Genomic DNA, 19,973 nt, shown 5'->3' with positions numbered 1-19,973 from the left:
GAAGCGTATCAGAAAGCGTGTGGATGCGGTGGTTGGGAATTGACTCCGCATATCGTTCCTTCTGGGTCTATGAAATGAGCACCACTCTGCAGAAGTCCACAGTGGTTGTCCTATGGATAGACTCGCTATCGTCAAGAGGAATGTGGCATTCCCTCCACTGGTTCAGGGCTGTAAGCGGGAGAAGGAGGGCACCACCTCGATGCTCATTTGAGTCGGATCACATCGTAGGTCTTAACCATCTCGAAATGGATCACCCCGTACTTGGCGATGAGACTGGGGTGGGTGGCGGTAGTGGTGGTGGTGGGGGGGGAGGATATAAGTGAGGATGTTACGAGCGGACTCGTGGTTGGCTCCACTTGGGAATGTGGCCAAGTGAGAATCTTTCATTTGCTGCGTGGAGAAGTCCCGCGGTATATCAATCTTGCGTTTCTCGCCGCGGTAAGAAATAAGTTCCGTCAAAAAACGCACGGCATTAGGATCTTTCAACAATAAGGAGAGCGAGAAAAGGCCACTTGGCACTGAGCAAGCTAAAAAGTCCGAGTTCGCTTTATCGCGTCTGACGAGGCATCGTGAGACCGACCATAATTGACACGTACTCGGAGAAAAGTTCTTTGAACTTTGCCACGCGAAAAGCAATCTCGAGTGCGAATTGGTCACAAGTGAAGGTGCAGTAAATGAAGGCAATGATTGATGCCTCTTTTACCTCCTTGTGTCATCAGGTCCACTCGAAGCAGCTGAACAATGGAGTCACTAACGATGTGCAACACCGAAACGAGGTGCACTTTGATGCATCCAGGGCCAAAGCCAAGGCTGGCCTACTCTCAGAGAGGTAATGATTTATCAAAGCTGAGGTGAGTGTACACTTGCAGACAAAGATAAATACAAAGATTCTGCGCATAGTCTCATATATAGGCTTTTGGGCCTAGTACTGTTAGGGGAGCACCAATGAAGGCCGACATGGCACGCGTGGAGGGTGGGGTGGTCAGAGCCGCGACCACAACTTGCTGCCGTTGTCTTCCCAGTGCCGATGTTCATAAGACGAGTGTCGATAAACTCCACTGATGTTAGCCGTGGCTGGGAATCGAACTGGGGTTGCCGGGTTCATTGCGCAGTGTGTGAACCTCTACACCACTGCCTTCAAACACACACACACGTTTTAGATTTTTTTTTTTACAGTGGCCAAGATGAATTCGGTTCGAAATATAATTACATTTCACTTGGCAATTAAGAGTTTTCGAGCAAACCCTGCGGTGATGGATGTACGCAACGTTTGAAGAGACTTGCCGTAATAAAAATAAAGGTCCTCATTGATTCGGAGGAAATGTCTGAGGCTCGGGAATAGCGACTTAAGTCGTTCCTGCTGGATCGAAAATGAAACCGTTTTGTCATTGAGAGCATCCGCCACCCCCAGTTCCATCACACTCGACGCATAGCCCGTCCATTGCTTTGGTGCAGAGTGAGCAGTGCCTTTCCCGAGTTGGGGTTTTATTATCCAAAGGCATGCGTTTCAACCTCTGTAAGCTTGAGTGTCACCACTCGGCGAATGAAAGGGGTGGAATATTACCCGACAATTTCCGCATAGGACAAGAGGAGGTTAGAGTGGTAGTGGGCAGAGAGAGGGAGCGTGATATGCGTATGTATGTTCAACTTATTTTGCACCGTACATAGCCCACCGTGCTAATCGTAGGTGCGCACTCGTAGTCAAGTGATGTACCATTCATCTAAACGGTTTACCTGCCATGTTCGAGTCACTGAAGCCATCTGCCGTGTCCGTAACGCCAAGTGACTTTGTGTAGCAGCAGCAGCAGCAGCACGAGCAGCAGCAGCAGCAGGTACGGGGCGGTGGACGAGATGGTGCGAGTGGACGGAGGCCTGTGTGAGGACAGCGCGGTTCAGGCCCACGCGCACGTGGTGAGCACGCACACTCGCGCATGTTGAACTTCTTTCGCACCGTACGTAGCCAACCGTGCTAATTGGAGGTGTGGGGCAGGGACAACAAACTAAACACGCAAAAAAAGTGCTAAATAAATGAGTTTTCAATCTAGATTTAATAGCGGAAGGGTATTCCAGACCGCCGCAGAAGCGCATCCGAAAGGGTGCAGTGCAGTGACCGTCTTTGTTCGATGGCTAGCCAAAAGGCGCTGCTGCGAGGATGACCGGAGTTCGCGTGATGATTGTTTATGCTCCTTGATGAGATCATCAAGGTATTGGGGTTTCATTTGTGCCCGCGAGCCCGCCGGGACGTGTGATGTGGTGGGATTTCTCTTTTCCGGTTTTCCTCCCACAAGCTCAACAATGCCTTGCGACTCAGCCATGCTTTCCTGGGTAAACTATAATGGGCGTTACTATTATAATTATACAATTACTTGGAGGATTAATCAAGTTTACTTTTGAACGACTGTCCAAAAAAAACGTGTATGTTAAAAACATTCCACGTATTAGTTGATATTTCATACCAGTGGATGATCTTGCACTCGAGGACTTGCAATGCTTCGGTGACCTTTCGCGCAGATTCCAGACGGGCTGCAGCAGATCGTGCAGCAGTTGGAATTCGATGTGCACAAGAACGCGGCACATTTCTTCCCTCCGAACATAGCTCATCAGCAGTCCTTCCCTACGCTGTCACCCACTTTCCTGCCACCCTCTCCTTTCACCGCGGAGGTTTTGCAGGCCATGCATCAAGCAGGTGAGTGCGTCACGTGTGGGCAGGCTTGCCCCATCCACTGCTAAAGCGTGCCACGGCCGTGCCGAGCTAGCCCAGTGCAGCTCACGAGGCGCCAGGTTGTTGTTTTTTGTCCACAGCATAAGCCGAGCCATGCCGCTGACGTCACACAACCTGACTAGTTGGGACGCATGCAGGAGACATGGAGACGCCGTGCCCACGTGCCGACTAGCGTCACACGCGACAACCGTGTTGTTTGTCCTACCCCTGGCCCTGCTTGACCCCGTGCCAGATTGAGATATCGGCATATCACGATTTGGTTGCAGCTTGGCAGGGCAAAATAGCCAGTGGGAAAGCCACCCATACCGCGAGGGCCTCCGTGCTGGCACAGGTCGGACGTGCCGGTGGAATAAGGAGTTTTGGTGGCCCAAGGGCTTAATCGTGACAGAACACTGAGCCCAGCAGCACCTCCCGAGATCCTGAGATGAACAACAGAGATGGCCACCCATGATTAAAGTGTAGTGCTGTGATTACTCAATCGGGTCGTCCTTAACGAAACACACAAACAACCACGATAGTGAACGTGGTTTGTCACTGACAATTGGGCATAGAATAACCAAAACAAATATTTGGGCTTGATCCCCCGTGAGACGGACGCCTCTGGCATCGCACTCGAGAATGTGCGGCGCGGAATACGGATGAACGAGCAACTCGATCGACCTCGGAGGTGGTTCTTTGATGTCCTCTTCCAGAGGCCGTTGTCCGTCACGGGGGTGACGCTGCTCCGCTTTCCGCGAGCGCGGCTCCGAAGTGGCGGCGTCTCCGCCCCGTCGTGGCGTGACACCGATTGCGCAACTGGAATATAATTGACAGGAGAAAAAAAAAGGGAAGAGAGAGAGAGAGAAAAAAAACTTCAATATAACGAAATGAAATAAAAATCGAGCCGGGTTTGTTTTGCCCCCGCGTCTGTCACTGGGCGAGCGAGCGCCGCTCGTTCTACGAGGTCAGGCCGCGCTGTCGCATCAATCACAATCAGACGGCACGGGGCGGCTTACTTAGCGGTGGCCGAACACGGAGGCTGGTCACCGCGCGCGTGCGGAAAGGCGATTAACTCGTTGAGTATTTCAACGAGACAGGTGGAATACATCATCAAAGGCGGCAAAGTCTGCGCTTGCACCCAATTCGCTTCGTGCACACCTCTTGCAAACACAAACAACATATAAAATTAGCAGTTGCTTTTGTCAATAGTTGCTGGACAGGGTTTCCATCAAGGTTCCCAACGGAGTCTTAAAAGGGGTGGGCCCTCTAAGCCGAAACATGGACCGCGTCGTGTTTTTCAGTCGTTAGTGCCATTTTAATCCCGTTACGATTTTTTATTTCGCCTTTGGTGCTGAGGCGGCAGTTTCTGCAACGAGTCCCATTTCATTAGGCGTATGTGCCCTTCTCACCGATCGCCGTTTTCATTTGTTTCAGGCCACGCGGCTTTCACAGGTATTTCCCCATCCAATTTATTTGCTGTCCTCAATGCAGCGGAAAGGTGAGTTTCAATTAAAATAACATCCGACTTATACGGCGCGCTCGCAATCGTTTAAATGCGTCCAGGATTGTCAACCGTTTCGCTCTTGATTACCATTTACTTCACAATCGTACGTGGCGAATTTTAATTTGATGTACGGATTTATATAAAAAAAAGGCTGAAAATACGTGTCGCACGGCGGTATCTCGCTGCAAGCGACATCGTTTCCAATGGATTAACGTGCGGGATAAATTGATTTACAAAGTGCACACATGCTATTTTTATTCTTTTTTTAAAGCTTTCCGAGCTATGATGGTGCGATGGCTCACGCGTACGACTACAACGGTAAGTGCCGCCATAAATTATGTTCGTTCAAAATATAATTGGTGGGTGCGTTTTGTACGTTACGTTACGAATTTTTTTTGTTACTTTTATCATCATTAAAACAAGACTCGGATATTTGTAACCGACCTCTAATTTCTAATGTATAAGGGTATTGTATCTCTTGAGGTCATTAATATTTAAGTGTTTGTGTTTGTTTTTGTGCACTCATTGCTTCCGAGCGGCGGTGGGGTGGATTAAGGTTGCACGCCAATGTAGTCAAGCAACAGAGCCGCACGGAGGAAGCCGGCATACGCTAAGCAGCGAATGTTGTCAATTTGTAGCAATTTGCGAGCGGTTTTTCATCTTGGGATTGCACACTCTAGCGCCGGAACGTAAACGCCTACTTTGGCGAACGATGCCACGGGGTATTTAACATCCGTTTTACAACAGCAGACCGCTCACTTCGCTAATTCCCCGCAGAAATTACCGAGCGGCTGCCGGGAATCGCGGCATCGACCCCCCCCACCCCGCCACGTCCCGTGAAATTTGGCTAAGCGAGCGAGTGCGCTAAGCAACTCAGGTGGGCGTTTATGCGCCGATGATTTCGCCGCATAACGTTTTGTCTCTCGAACCGTCCATTCTTTTGTTCGCGGTACGAGCGTAGAATCGTGCGTGTCAGGTTTGGTTGTTCGGGATTCGTACGAACAGTTTGTAAATTATAGTACTAAAATACATGTTGGCTAATGGAACAATTGAGTCGGACAATACTGACTTGATGAAATATGATAGAGAATATAAATGAGACACACGATTAAGAAAATAGGAAATTGACAGTATTAGTGAGTGAAAGGGTACAGTATAGACAATTAAATAACCGTACAAATTATCAAGTAGAGTATGAACTAGGCAGGCGATACAATTCGAGATGCACAGCTACAAGATCAGGCAGGATAAGGCGATAACCCAAGATATAAATTACAAATGAGACACATTATATAATCTAAAGCTTCTTGTCAATGCACTGCTTGTCCCGGTCATGAACATACTTCACCCCATTGATCCACAGTGCGGTTTGGTACGGGGGACCCGTGCCAGACCGGTTAAAATATAATTCGCTCACTTATGTTAGCCATGGCCAGGAATCAAACTCCCGTTGTTGGCTACAACGTGCGCCCCGTTAACGAGCGACTCAAAAATAACGACAGGGCTCTTGAATGGAAAAACGTGACACCAAATCGTGACATTTCGCTCAATTGCCGGTGTGTGTGGGCGATGTGAATTGCTGCGCGCCTAATGGCGATGGCTCACATTTGTTTATTTTCTCTCCTCCGCAACGAACGTAGCCCTGGGGATGAGCTACACTCCCAGCCCCGGGCAGACACCACTGGGCTGGCCGTCGTTGCTCAGGAGATCGGGCGCCGCTGCCGTTTGGGACCTCTACATGCAGCAGTGTGCCCGCGACGTGGCCCTCGCCGGCCAGTTGAGCGGCGCCATGCCCGCCACGTGCAACAACGGGTACCGTCCTGACCCCCTCCCGCGCTCCACATTCAGCTTCCTCTCGGCGCAGACGGTTAATAGCGGCAGAGGGAGCGAGGGGGGGGCATGTCGGTGAGGGGAGCCAAGGGGAATGCCCAGTGCTGGCCAATTCCAATTCAAGCACTTTCTCCAACTCGTGTGGAAACTGGTCGGCCTCGTGCAAAAATTAACGCGGTCCAGAAATTCAATGATGATTATACGCGATAAGGTGCTGCTGCTGAGCAGATCTTTCACAGTTGCGCTGCATGGCTCTCTCCAACCGTGACTTCAGTTCTTGAATTCAGTTGAGTTCCTGACCCGGATGCCTGTATATTTGGTGTTTGCATGTTCTCCCCGTAGTCGCGTGGATTTTTTTCTGGCTCCTCCGGTTTTTTTCTCCACATTTATAAACATGCGTTTAGAGTATTTGGCTGCTATACATTTCCACGCGATAAGCCACTTCGTTGAGCTATCATTTGTGTTCAGGTCGCTTTTGAAAAGAGCTATATAGCTCAGTGGGCTTTACCTGGTAAAATATTAAAAAAGTTTAGTTTATAGTTTGATTGTGTGCAGAATGTGCGCAGGAAGGGTGCCAATATCTTGACATGCAAAGCATGCTGGGATTTCCTGATTGTACACTTGTTGTCTACATGTTTATTTTTGTTTCTATTATTCGGGCAAAGCAGCTGCAGGATTTCACCTTTCTCACGCCACTGCTAGCAGAGGTGCCTCCACTAGAGGAATCTTCTAGAGGAGCTTCTCCGCTTAGCGCGGTTGGCTACGTACGGTGCAAAAGAAGTTCAACATACACACATGCATAGAGAGGGGAGGGGTGTTTTCTTTTTCATCAACGGAAATTTGTTCACCACCCGCGAGGTTCTGCGAGCGCCGCCAGAGTGCAAGCGAGGTGACCGCAATCTTGGCCTCGACTGCGAGTGGCTCTGTCTACGTTAAGTCCTCGTGGCTTATTGTCTCGGTGTGCAGGAGTCTTCTGAGGACAAGTCGGGCATTGGGAGGGTTGTTACTAATGAAGTGACACCTGCATTAAAACGTATTGCTCCCCAGTTAAGAGTTTAGCGAAGCTCATTGGGAGTGGTAGATTCGGTCGCTTTTACAGTAAAGCGCCTGTAAAAACCACTTAAGCGAACCCGTGAATTGCGTCCAGCGTCACGGGGCAACGGGGCATCCCGTATTAGGTTGCTTGGGCGCAGTGCAATATAATTTAATTCCCATCAATATCTAATTCAAAAAATGTCCCGGCTTTTACGTGCGCTCTGTTCTCGTTTGAGTGATGGAACGCCGTGGCTGCTGCGCGATCGCAGAGTTTTCATCTGTCGTTGAGCAACGTGGGCCGATTCAGACCAAGGCCACCGATCTCCGCAATCATGGGGGGGGGGGGGGGGAGGGGGGGGGAGTAAGATGTTGTCACGGACAGAACAACAGCACACACGGCCATACATTTTAGCATGGAAACATAAGCAAAAAACAGTCCGCTGTTTAAAAAGCGCAGGAAAAAAAAACACACAATGTTCTTCTGCAGTCACTGAATTCTTGACGCAAAGGGCCTGTGGTGTAACGGGCTACATTAGTCCCTATGTTGATGGCCCTCTTGCACAAAATACATGTTTTGAGGGGCACTAACAATCATAATATGTAGTGCGCTGTATTGACTTTCGAAATCATGTTGCGTGATATCACGCAGTTATACCTATTGTCAGAGGTGGGACAAAGTCATTGTTATGCAAGTCCAAGTCGAGTCGCAAGTCATCAAATTCATGACTCGAGTCTGACTCGAGTCCAAGTCACATGACTCGAGTCCACATCTCATAGGTGGGACAAAGTCATTGTTATGCAAGTCCAAGTCGAGTCGCAAGTCATCAAAATCATGACTCGAGTCTGACTCGAGTCCAAGTCACATGACTCGAGTCCACACCTCTGCCTATTGTAAGGCTCCCAAAGACTCGAGGGTATTTGATATTTGCGCAAAATTCTGGCAACTGCCTGATGCTGGTTGTAACTAGCAGCAAAACGTTTACACTGAATTGTTAAACGTGGTGTGGATGCCTCTCAAACAACACCGGTGGTGCGGCTGAAGCAGTTAATAAATTGGCACGTTTGTTCACCACGTGACAACTTTATTTATTGGCCGTGTCGGGGTAGAGGAGGCTATACGACGCAGCATTTTACTTATGCAGTATAACCCAAAAATTTGATGAATCCGCGAAACCTTCGTTTACAGGGCAGTTTCTTTGCGATGCCAACCAGGCTTACATTAGCGCAGTTGGCTACGTACGGTGTGAAAGAAGTTCAACACACGTACGTACGTACATACAGTCTGTAATGGTGCCACACAGGCTGTAATGCTGGCAGCCCAGAAGCATAGCGTGCCGTGCAGGAATGAGAAAACCATGTTTTGTTTTTTATTTATCGCGGTCACTGAGCACAGGCCGAAATGTCGAAAGGCACCCAAGCGGGACGGCAACAAACAGCACCACTGAGGTGTATTCAATGAGAGGAGCACGCTGACGAGAACTTGTTGAGCAGAGCGAGAAATGGCGTGAAAAGGGAAGTGTTTTGAATGTCACGGTATGGAATTTGTTCCCAGTATAGAAATATATGAATCACAACGGCTAATGAACAATATTTGAATCTACCTTCAAAGCAAAGCATTATACACACAACCAAAGTGCACAACCAATGCCAAAACGACTCTCTTATTCGCCAATTAAAAGTTAAGCTATTAAACATAAAATTAAATAATTTCAAAAAAGTCACCGTGCCTCAGGGTAGTCCTGGTTCTGGTTTGTGATTTGTGCTCAACGATGGGGGCGGGGGAGCGCGTAGGGATGCCTCCCGCAGTGAGGAGGAGACGAAGGAAGTGTAGGTGGAGGAGTTGGTGGTGGTGGTGGTGGTGGTGGAGGGGGGAGGAGGTGGTGGTGGTGGTGGTGGAGGAGGTGGTGGAGGAGGTGGTGGTGGAGGAGGTGGAGGTGGAGGTGGTGGTGGAGGAGGTGGAGGTGGAGGTGGTGGTGGAGGAGGTGGAGGTGGTGGTGGAGGTGGTGGAGGAGGTGGTGGAGGTGGTGGAGGAGGTGGTGGTGGTGGTGGGGGAGGAGGAGGAGATGGTGGTGGTAGGGGAGGAGGTGGTGGAGGAGGTGGTGGTGGAGGGGGAGGTGGTGGTGGAGGGGGAGGAGGTGGTGGAGGGGGAGGTGGTGGAGGTGGTGGAAAAGGTGGTGGTGGAGGGGGAGGAGGTGGTGGTGGTGGTGGAGGTGGTGGAGGAGGTGGTGGTGGAGGGGGAGGAGGAAGTGGTGGTGGAGGGGGAGGAGGAAGTGGTGGTGGAGGGGGAGGAGGTGGTGGAGGGGAAGGAGGAGGTGGTGGATTAGGTGGTGGTGGTGGTGGTGGAGGGGGAGGAGGAGGTGGTGGAGGAGGTGGTGGTAGAGGAGGTGGTGGAGGAGGAGGTGGAAGAGGTGGTGGTGGTGGTGGAGGAGGAGGTGGTGGAGGAGGAGGTGGTGGTGGTGGAGGTGGTAGAGGAGGTGGTGGAGGAGGAGGTGGAAGAGGTGGTGGTGGAGGTGGTAGAGGAGGTGGTGGTGGAGGTGGAGGAGGTGGAAGTGGTGGAGGAGGTGGTGGAGGAGGTGGTGGAGGAGGAGGGGGAGGAGGTGGTGGAGGAGGAGGAGGTGGAGGAGGTGGAGGAGGTGGTGGAGGAGGTGGATCGCAGGTGGCAGGAGGGAGTTTGCGTGTTCCGCAGAGCTCACGGAGGAGCTCACGAGGCCCTCGTGGGGAGCTCGGGGGAGTTCGCCGGCGGCCGTGACCAATGGGAGGCGGCGCGCGGCCAGGACAGGCCGTGGGAGAATCAGCGTCACGACCGGGACAACAGGGCAGACAGCTGCTGTCAACAGCTCCACAGGTCTGCGTCGCCTCGCGCGCGCTCATTAACTCTGCGTGGAGGCGCTTGCTGGTGGCCCCGTCACGATCAATGTTTGAGAAAATGTCCTCACCAGTCACCCTTCCCTTCTTCGCTTCACTTGCCCCCCCCCCCCCCATGCCCTCTTCTCCTCCTCCTGCAAGGCTGATGGTGGTTTAATTGCGCACACATTCGACGGACAATTGCCACATTTTGCGGATTATGAATCACTTTCTTTCGCCCTCTTGTAAAGCACAAGTTGAGGGGTGTGTCCCAATCCGTTAAGTGTAGGTGCGCGCTGGCGAGAGACCATATTTCTTAAAAATGTATTCATGTAATGCGTGCAGTGCTTAGCTGTATCATTGGATGCATCTGACAGGAGTGGCATTATTACAGCATGGTCCTGAATTTATACATAAGCCCGCACCTCTTAGCATAGTTGGCTACGTACGGTGCGAAAGAAGTTCAACGTACACAGACACCCAGGACAAGAGTTTTGGCGTGCATATTTTGATTCCGGAGTGGGCTTTATCGTGCGGGAGAATGCAGTAAGCGTATATTATTGGCGCGACGGAGAAAACACCTTCACCTGCTAAGTGAGAGATTAACACTGCACGTCCAAATTATTAAAGTGAAAACCAAGGAGTGGTGGAGAAAGGACAGTAGCAGCATGAATTATTCATGTCGTTCTTTGGTCCCCCCTCCCCCTCCTTATCCCTTGCACGCGGTGAGCGGTGAGTGCCGCGATTAGTTCGGCGGGATGCCGATACGGCTGTCTCTGTCATTAGTTGCAGCCGTCGGCAAGAAGGCGGCGGCGGTGATGAGGTGACGGCCGCTGGGCACCGCAGGCACCGTAACCACCGGCTCCGGCACAGGGAGGAGCTGGCCGGCTCGGAGGAGCACAGCCTGTGCTGAGGCTGTGCGGCTGAATGGCCACCGCTCCCACCGCCCCCTCTCCACACTGCAACCCACCGTTCGCAACGCACCAACTTCACCCACTGCACACACCGCACTCGCCGCACGCACCGCACCCACCGCACCCTCTCCACACACCGCACACATCATTCGCACCACGCCAACTTCACCCACTGCACACACCGCACTCGCCGCACCCTCTCCACACACCGCACCCACCGTTCGCACCGCACCAACTTCACCCACTGCACACACCGCACTCGCCGCACACACCGCGGGGTGATGCTCAACCAAAGCGACACAATGGACGGTGCCCCCCACATCATGGCCTGAGAGGGCACCTCTCGACCAGAGTTTGTCGGACCAAAGGTCAGAGTTGCCGTTCGCTTCAAGTTACCGGCATCTTCCCACTGAAGGGCTAAAGTCAGATTGTTTTAAGGGGTTGGTACAAAGCTTAAAATGAAGCGGTAAAAGTACTGGGTTCTGTAAGAAAAAAAACAAATATTGATGGCTGTAATTATATTTATATATATTTTTTGCATGCCTTATGAGGTTGACTTTTTTTGGCTGGCTGTATTTTTCACAAGAAAGTTGGCAGGTCCGGAGGCACGGACGCACGTGCGTGCGTGCGTGCGTCTGTTTAGTGTGAACATTTTCCGCCTTTAATGCCTTGTGGGAACCTGAGCCGTGAGCGAGGACCCAAAGCCGCAATTATTCTCAAAAACACATCTTCATGTGGAGAGCACCATTGGTGGACTATGTACACCCTGGCCCAGCGCGGGGTGTGTATGGAACAACATTTATGCATCCGTGCATGCGTGCTAACACTCGGGGCGGACTTATCGCTCGACCTTGCTGCGGGAACTGTATTGTATTTATTTTTTAATGGAGCGTGCTAATTGTACGGTCTCAAACGTGATTCTGGATGTTAAAATGTAATCGTTGAAATTTCGTATAATACAATGTTACTTCTGAATGTTTTTTTTTGTTGCAGTTTATTAAAGTAATACAAAAATATTAACGTAACACGAATAATAAAAAGAGCTTTTAGATGACCGCAACTAAACGAGTATGTAGGGGTTAATATTGTCCAAGCTTGATATTGCCGTCACGTCCATTGAATGAGCACAACTATATTTATGAGTGTTATTATTGCAAAAATACCGTGGTTCGTGGGTGTGTGTGTGTGCCCATTGTTACGTGTTTTTCATTGACTTTAAGACGTATTTATAAGTAACTGCGTGTGCTGTCTTCGTATTTGGAGCAAAATAAATAAAGGCCCACGCCATATTTTCTGCGTTGTGTTTAATAAAAGTCCCAACTCTGCAAACAATTTACAGATGATAATTACATCACATTTAGAGAGTGTTAAAGGTCACTATTAGCTATTACATTATTATGTTAAATAGCAAAGCCCTGGTTTTTTTTTAAGGTCTAAGCATTTTTGCCATCCGCATTAAAAAATCCCATTAAAAACATAAAAACGCAGGGCGTCTCTGCGAAGAGGAATGTAACAGAATGCATATGAAAGTATTTACAGCCACATACTTGCACGCACTTTCTTGAATCCACGAGCAAAAATGTCATTCTCGCATCGCATAAAATGCAAATAGTTTGAGCTTGCGTGATTTAGAGTGACGCTTTTTTGTTGTTTCGGGCACGGAGATGACGCTTGCACGTACGCGCGACCCTCCTACAGATCGCAATCCACCAGAACTCTTGCTCTGGGAGCACGGGGTTACGTTTCTGCAGTCACTCTCGCGCCTCGGGATAAACCCATCGCTGTACGCAGGCCTCGTTTTTTTCTTGTTTATTTCTGAGGGACCAGTGGTAAGAATAAAGACACCAAGGAGACCAGTCCCCCGGTGGCTTGAGACAGACAGCAGAACACTCGGGATGCGTCTATGCATTGCGTCGGCGATTTAATAGCGATTCTTAAGCTCGCGAGATGTGCATCGAATTCCATCTTTTCTTTTCTTTTTTCCACGCGTATATTTGGCAATGGGTCTAGGTGACCCATGCAGTCACTGGAGGTGATGTCATTCACGAAGCATTTAAGTTGAGAATCAACTCTTGAATGGCAACAATTCATCGGCTCCGTATGCAGCCACAAAGCTAAAACGGGATTGAATACTAAATTGGAAGAATGCATAGAATCGGGGAGGGATGAAATAATGTCACCCCGAGTGAACACCGTCTCTGCCTACTTGCTATTATAGCTGAGGGAATATTTTTCTGACATTTCAAGATGTGATTTTTCACCGTTTGACATTCACGAATGTTTCTTTAAAAAACTTGCTGTGCACATTTGGTCGCAATTTCGTTTCTTTCGCTATCCATTGATCAGTACAAACGATTGGTGGCAAAGCACTTTCAAACGATTCACGGTATGCAGCATATAGCTTAAAAAGGTATCTCTCTCTGTGTGCATACATCAACACAATGTCTGATGGATTCGTGTATCCGCTGGATGAAAGGTAGCTGAAAAATATTAAGGTTTGTTTGGCACTTTGTTTAAGGCTAAAATATAATGGGAACAATTCAGCAGCTAACATGGGGAATTATTTTCCCACACCTGTCCACTGTTGTGAGTTTCATTTGGACCCATAAAACCATTGGATATCGCTGTGCTCTGATAACTAGGCCTTGTGCCTAATAGGGTAAGGGGCGCAGCCCAGCAATGTCTTGCTCATGCCACGGCTGGCGATAGAGCCTCCTCTTCTACGCTGGTCAGACGTCTTGGAAAAGATGGCAGTAGCCACACTTGACCCCACCAAACGCGACCTGCAAATCCCTTGACTGCGGTGGTAACCATTTATAGTGCTGGCTGGACAGAGGCAGTGGGAGATCGAACCGGCAATTTTAAGTCCATTGGACTCGCCATTACTCCACGGCAGCGAGCCTTGCACCCGAATAAGCTGAAAACCCCAGAATTTATAATGACGGAGAGTCATTTAAGAGCCTATTTGCGAGTGGCATCAGAACCGTGGCCGGCTCTTGCCTCTGGCCTTCTTATAACGTGAAATAATGATGTTAAAGTATTTCCTTTAAAAATTATTTTGGTCGAGGAAAGTTCCAAGATTTTGCTCACGTGAGTGGAGCTTTTTAAAAAAAATACTTTGCAGGCCTTGGTCAATGCGCTGCTAGATGAATGCTGTGCCAGTCACGGTCACTGCGAGTTTGTGATGAAGAGGTAGCCCAGGACTGATTCAGATATAAACACTGATGTTCGCTGTAGCCAGCAAATCAAATTGGTCATTAATGGTAATGGTGCAGTGTGCTCACCACTGCACCACTACTCCGCTCTGTAAAGTTATTCGTTTTTTGTGGGTACATACCACTCACAGATAAAATCATGGAGCAATTAAAAAATTCAGTCCAAACGTATTCGTTGGCGGTCTGCTCCAAACGGTAATGCAAAACTGGAAGTCTTGGGGGGAACTCTTTGCAAGCTGCATTCATCACTTTGTAACCTTTTGTAACTTGCCTGCAGTTTAACGCGGCTCTGAATGCTGTGCCTGCAACACCGACGCTGATAAAACGACCCGGTTTGTGGAAAATTCATACGTTTGAAAAAGAAAAATAAATCCGCCGCTGCATGGTAAAGCATTGTAAGGCAGCTAGCCACAATAGCGTATACTACACGATAGCTATCCACACGTAGAGCAATCCAAGATAGAAAAATACTTATCGGTCAAGTAAAGTGACATAGTTCATGAGATCATGCTGGGGTGGTGGTTGTGGTGGTGGTTGTGGTGGTATTTGGGGGTATAGCCAGATTCGGTGCACACAGATAAATGTGGCAGCTGGTTTTAAATCATTGTCCAGACAGGTAGTAGGTCAAGCTGAAGTGATTTCCTGCATTGAGATGGTGCTCGTCTTCTGTTTACGGCCCTGAGCCAGTGGTGGAAATTCCACATTCCTATGGCGGGAGCGAGTCCCTCAATCGGACAACCACTCTTGACTTCCCCCAAAAGTGGTACGTATTTTATTTTCCCCGGAGAGATGATTGGCGCCCAACCAGGATGTGAACTCCGGAACCTTGCGAATGCGATCTGCTCACTCTTGTGAATGAGCCGACTGGATGGAGAGGCACTTAATATAATTTTCCTCTTCATATTAGACCCAATAAATTTATTTCATTTCCTCCACTTTGTAACCATGACATTTTCTGTTGTGCACTGTATGTATAATCGTGTCAAGGTCAAGAGGTCATCAGACATCTCTATTGCTTTCTTCTCAAAGCTGTTGACATTCAAGGTCAGCATTTAGATTCTTCCACGATCTGGCTTTAGATATTCCCCTTGATCGCCAATCTAAGGTCACCTGTCCCAATAACCTTCCCTCGGCATTGCAGACTTGTCCCATGCATAACGACCTACTGATTACAGGGACAATTCCTTGCCCGTGTTCTCTTTAGAACTGCAGCATTCCTCATCCTCTCTCCAAACAGTACATTGTTTGGACGTGTAATTCACTCAAAGGCCAGATGCTTAATTTCTGGTTTGTTAAAAATCAGCCGTAATAGACATGTCTTGTGCCTCACACACCAATCTCTTAATACCAAAGGTGACCTCTGCTTTTCCAAAATGGTTTTAAACAGTTGTCATAATGCAGCAGAGAAAACAGCCTCAATTTAAACTGCCTATCCTGATAACCAATATACGAGGCTTCCAATTAGAATCCTCGTTGGAATTGTTTATATTCAAATTACAGTTGCGGTGTTTGTTTCCGTGTAACTGAAATACACATATATACTGGGACTTTTCCTACCGTCCAGGACTCCTTAAATAAGTCTGGCTACACCCCTGATGGTGGTGGTGGCGGTGAGAGTGATGATGGTGGCAGTGGCGGTGGCGTTGGTGGCGGTGGTTGTAGTGCTGATGGTGGCGTTGGTGGCGGTGGCGGCTGCGGTGGTGCTGGCGGCTGTGTTGCTGTGCCCGCCGTGCCCGCCGTGCCCGCACTCTCAGAGGATGCTGCCGGGCCAGGACACGACGGTGAGCGTCACTTTCCCGCGGAGCTCCTTGAGCAGCGTGACGAGCGCCGCGTGGCTCATCCCGGTCGTGCCGTGCCCGTTCACGGCCACGATCATGTCCCCGCACCTGCCACGGGGGGTGCGGAGAGAAGGAAGGAGGCTTAGGTTCTCTTTGCATGGCGGAACCCGAGTCATAGTACCGCTGATGTAACGCACAATTAAGGTGTCGGGTCGCATGTACGATGAGAGCGATTAACCAAGGGTCTTTTGCCCCGCTTGTCATCGAGCCAGATGCAGATGGGTCCCAAGGCCAGTTTCACAGTTTGGGTTTGAGATTGGCTCCTCAAATAGCTGCTGGAAGGCCACCCGTGCTGCAAGGCCCCCTCCCCACCCCCGCACCCAGCGCTCACACGACTCGGATGTGAAAGAGGGTATAGCTGACCGACCATACAGCGGCCTAGCTCAGTGATGTGTAATTCTCAGGCTTCGTGGGCCAAATATTGTTCGTGTTTTAAAGGCAAATAATGCGCATTCGGTTTGTGAGTTGCACCGACAGCAGGGTTTAGCTCGCGGGTGTGCAGGCGGTGCAACTGTGCCCGGGGCCAGTAAACCAGAGGGGTCCAGGTGGTGGGCTATAAAAAGAGGGAACGTTGGACAGGGGTGGGCGGGGGAGCAATGTAATTCCTTCCAAGAGGGCTCATTGCCAACCACGCTACACCACTGGCCAACCGGGAATTAAATCACTTCGTTTCATTTACAAAACCCTGTCGATGTTTCTGCGCCACCGGAAGTGTAAAAATAACATAACTCTGCACTGTAATCAGGGCTCAGTTTCTCACTGGATATTTTCCGTGTCGCTGGTGCACTGGAGTAAGCATGTGACTAGCAGAGGTGTGGACTCGAGTCATGTGACTTGGACTCGAGTCAGACTCGAGTCATGAATTTGATGACTTGCGACTCGACTTGGACTTGCATAACAATGACTTTGTCCCACCTCTGGTAACTAGTGGTAACCACAGCCATTGCGAGAGATATACTGGATGTTTTACCGGGCCGACACCAAAGCCTGGCTGCCATAATGCGTGTGCTTAGGACAAAATAACAGCGGGCTTCAGAAGCATGAACGTTGTGATCTTTGGGAGGTGATGATTGCTGTTCGCTCACTTCAGACGGATGTCGGAGAAGATCTCAGCTCATGCCGCTCTACAGCTACAACAGCCACTACAGCCTCTGCAGCTGCGTGTGTTGAGTCCAAACGCAGGGTGAGACCAAGTGGTGATTGAATCATCCAGCTGACTGGCCCTCTTCACACCTGGCCCTCATCGCACCTGGCCCTCGTCACACCTGGCACTATGTCACACCTGGCCCTCATCACACCTGGCACTATGTCACACCTGGCCCTCATCACACCTGGCCCTGTCACACCTGGCCCTCATCACACCTGGCCCTCGTCACACCTGGCACTATGTCACACCTGGCCCTCATCACACCTGGCACTATGTCACACCTGGCCCTCATCACACCTGGCCCTCGTCACACCTGGCACTATGTCACACCTGGCCCTCATCACACCTGGCCCTGTCACACCTGGCCCTCATCACACCTGGCCCTCATCACACCTGGCACTATGTCACACCTGGCCCTCATCACACCTGGCACTATGTCACACCTGGCCCTCATCACACCTGGCACTATGTCACACCTGGCCCTCATCACACCTGGCCCTGTCACACCTGGCCCTCATCACACCTGGCCCTATGTCACACCTGGCCGCGCCAGGGCCACAGACTGCCGCGAGCGAGCGGCTGCAGTGGCCGAGAACGCGTTATGAGTGGCAGGTGGTGGCGCTCACTTGAGGCGGCCGTCGTTGTAGGCCGGCGTGCCCAGCACGATGGACTTGATGAAGAAGGGCTGGTTGCTGTGGTTCTCCTCGTACCCCCCCACGATGCTAAACCCCCAGCTCCCCGATGTGCTTCTGCGCAGGATCACCTCCTTGCGGCTCTGCAGGAAGCTGCCGGAGGCACAATAGGAATACAAAACAAAGAAAAAATAAACCCTCGCCAAAACCGTTCCGTAGAAATCCCATGCGGCTTGTGTAATCTACGTGACATTGCATTCACAGTCCACGGCCTTCTGTGAGTTTAATCGTAGTAATGTAAAAAAAAATGTACCGACTGCCCTTTGCCAACCCATTGGTAGAACGAAGGTCGCCGTGTTAGCCGTGGCGATTGTTTGACCCTTCTTCACTTCGCTGGTCAGTGTGGATTGGTGAAGGATGGTGGGGGCTCAGAACCGGTTCAAATATCGCTCGCCACAACCGTTAGCCGTGTTCGGAGACTGACTTCAGGACGCCGGATTTTAAGTGCAGTGTGTACACCACCGCTCTACATCAATGAACGTATTTTGATAAATATGAATGTTAATGTCTCTCCACTGGCATGTATGTGTCCGTGTTATTGATCGGTGTGCACCGTGTCTTGCTTTGGTGTGGTTGAGCAATGAACAAGATGGCAAACACATTAACCAACTTTTATTCAAGACTGTCATAGAAATTCCCACGAGACTAAATTCCACAGATATTGTAAACATCACTCGTATTTGCCAGAGAGCTCGCAGGAGCTCGCTCGTGCTAAACGATAATGAAGAGAGAGCATGTCACAATCTTCTTTGCAAATCAGAATCAGAATATTTATACTGGTGGAATCCAATGAGCTATAAAGATATTTTTCACACACGTCCAGTAGATTAAACTTGACCACGAGTTTGTTGTAAGCTTCCTGTAATGCGTGCAGTGCTTGGCTGTATCATTGGATACATCTGACAGGAATGGCAATATTACAGCATGGTCCTGAATTTATATATAAGCCCGCACCTCTGATTAGCATTGTTGGCTGCATACGGTGCAAAAGAAGTTCAACGTACATGCCATACAATTGCATTTATATGTATTTTATTTCCTGCAGTTTCCTACATTGAACTTGAGGGTCTTATCATGAGGCTAAATCACACGATAGAGAAAGGCGATATCACAGCAAATTTCCACAACAAAATTCACCGGTAAAAGTTACCGCAGAATGTTCTGTTTTGCAGACACATCCATTGCGATGCTATCTCCATACGCGGTTTTTCACAGGAAATGCGTTACCGGTGACGACTGTTGCTTACATCACCCTCGTGCATCATTGCTTTGAGAGATCAATCTCGTATTTTCTCAGCTGGAACATCGGCACATGATTTCAAGCAATGTCCCTTAAGGATGACACCTCAAAACTATCCCATTAATACTGTAAGCTTTCTTTTTATTACTCAACACTAGATAACACTCTTTTATACTAAAATAAATACATTTTCTGTAAGTAATGTATGCAATTTATAGATTTAAGCGCCAAAAACTAGGATCGGCTGAATTTTCTACATCATGGGCTGAGACTGGCTTGAGAACCCAGTGCGGCCATTGATGGATCTACAGAGTCCAACCCATGGTCTCAGCAGTGCTAGCTCGGTGATTTAACCTGACATTACATGCCCTCCTGACCATGAGCCATCCGGCAAAGCGGCACAGTATTCGTAGTGTGCGGATCGCATCTGGAAGAATACGAGTTTGCATCGGAGTCAGGGGTTGATCAAGTGAGCACCAATTTGTATGAAGTCACCAGTGGTATAATTTGGCACACATTATACAAAAACCAGATGGATGGGATGCTGGCCAGGGACCGAGACTAACAACGCAGCGGCAGAGAGGACACTCACGAAGAGGGATGAAGCAATGCAACGAGATCAGCTTGTGTGTCGGTGCTAGACGGATTGTTGCATCGCGTGACCATGAGGTTTGGTGACAGCTCTGGCATGCCTTCATTCAACAGTGGCTAGTCCATGGGTGATGATGATCACACGGAAATATGAGTTGGGAAGATTGAGCAGCGATGCAGCATGCCGTGCACAATCCATCTCGACCAGAATAACGCCCCCCGCCCCCCCCCCCCCTTACCCCGGCCTACAAACTTGAATCGACAAATTGATGAACGGATGCGGTGGAGTCGGAGGAAGATGGACGGATCGTTTGAATTATGGACAGACAAATGGACAGACTGACAGGATGAACGCACCGATGAACGGACAGGCTGATGGACTGATTAATGGCTGCATGGATTGAAGGACGGACGGACGGATT

General features: G+C 49.6%; 2 protein-coding genes across 4 annotated transcripts in view; one reads left to right on the top strand and one right to left on the bottom strand.

The window, feature by feature from the left end:
- LOC144724102 (uncharacterized) overlaps window positions 1-12,117 on the top strand; it is a 35,801-nt gene extending 23,684 nt beyond the window's left edge. For 2 of the 3 annotated variants that reach the window (XM_078602983.1, XM_078602981.1), the window contains exons 8-15: window positions 720-829; window positions 1,797-1,911; window positions 2,512-2,686; window positions 4,136-4,199; window positions 4,477-4,523; window positions 5,846-6,017; window positions 9,757-9,915; window positions 10,701-12,117. In XM_078602983.1, the coding sequence (XP_078459109.1) occupies window positions 720-829; window positions 1,797-1,911; window positions 2,512-2,686; window positions 4,136-4,199; window positions 4,477-4,523; window positions 5,846-6,017; window positions 9,757-9,915; window positions 10,701-10,827 (969 nt within the window). In that variant the 3' untranslated portion in view covers window positions 10,828-12,117. The remainder of the gene's footprint in view (window positions 1-719; window positions 830-1,796; window positions 1,912-2,511; window positions 2,687-4,135; window positions 4,200-4,476; window positions 4,524-5,845; window positions 6,018-9,756; window positions 9,916-10,700) is intronic. The other variant, XM_078602982.1, reaches the window with a different exon arrangement.
- The window catches only part of LOC144724107 (ligand of Numb protein X 2-like), a 48,850-nt gene continuing 40,988 nt past the window's right edge, over window positions 12,112-19,973 (bottom strand). The window contains 2 exon segments of the mRNA XM_078602989.1: window positions 12,112-15,929; window positions 17,655-17,813. Of these exon segments, the coding sequence (XP_078459115.1) occupies window positions 15,794-15,929; window positions 17,655-17,813 (295 nt within the window). The 3' untranslated portion in view covers window positions 12,112-15,793.

This window comes from Lampetra planeri, chromosome 19 (assembly GCF_965212315.1).
Source record: "Lampetra planeri chromosome 19, kcLamPlan1.2.h2, whole genome shotgun sequence".
NCBI lineage: Eukaryota > Metazoa > Chordata > Hyperoartia > Petromyzontiformes > Petromyzontidae > Lampetra > Lampetra planeri.
Note: the sequence above shows the minus strand (reverse complement) of the source record. Positions and strands in the feature narration are given on the sequence as shown.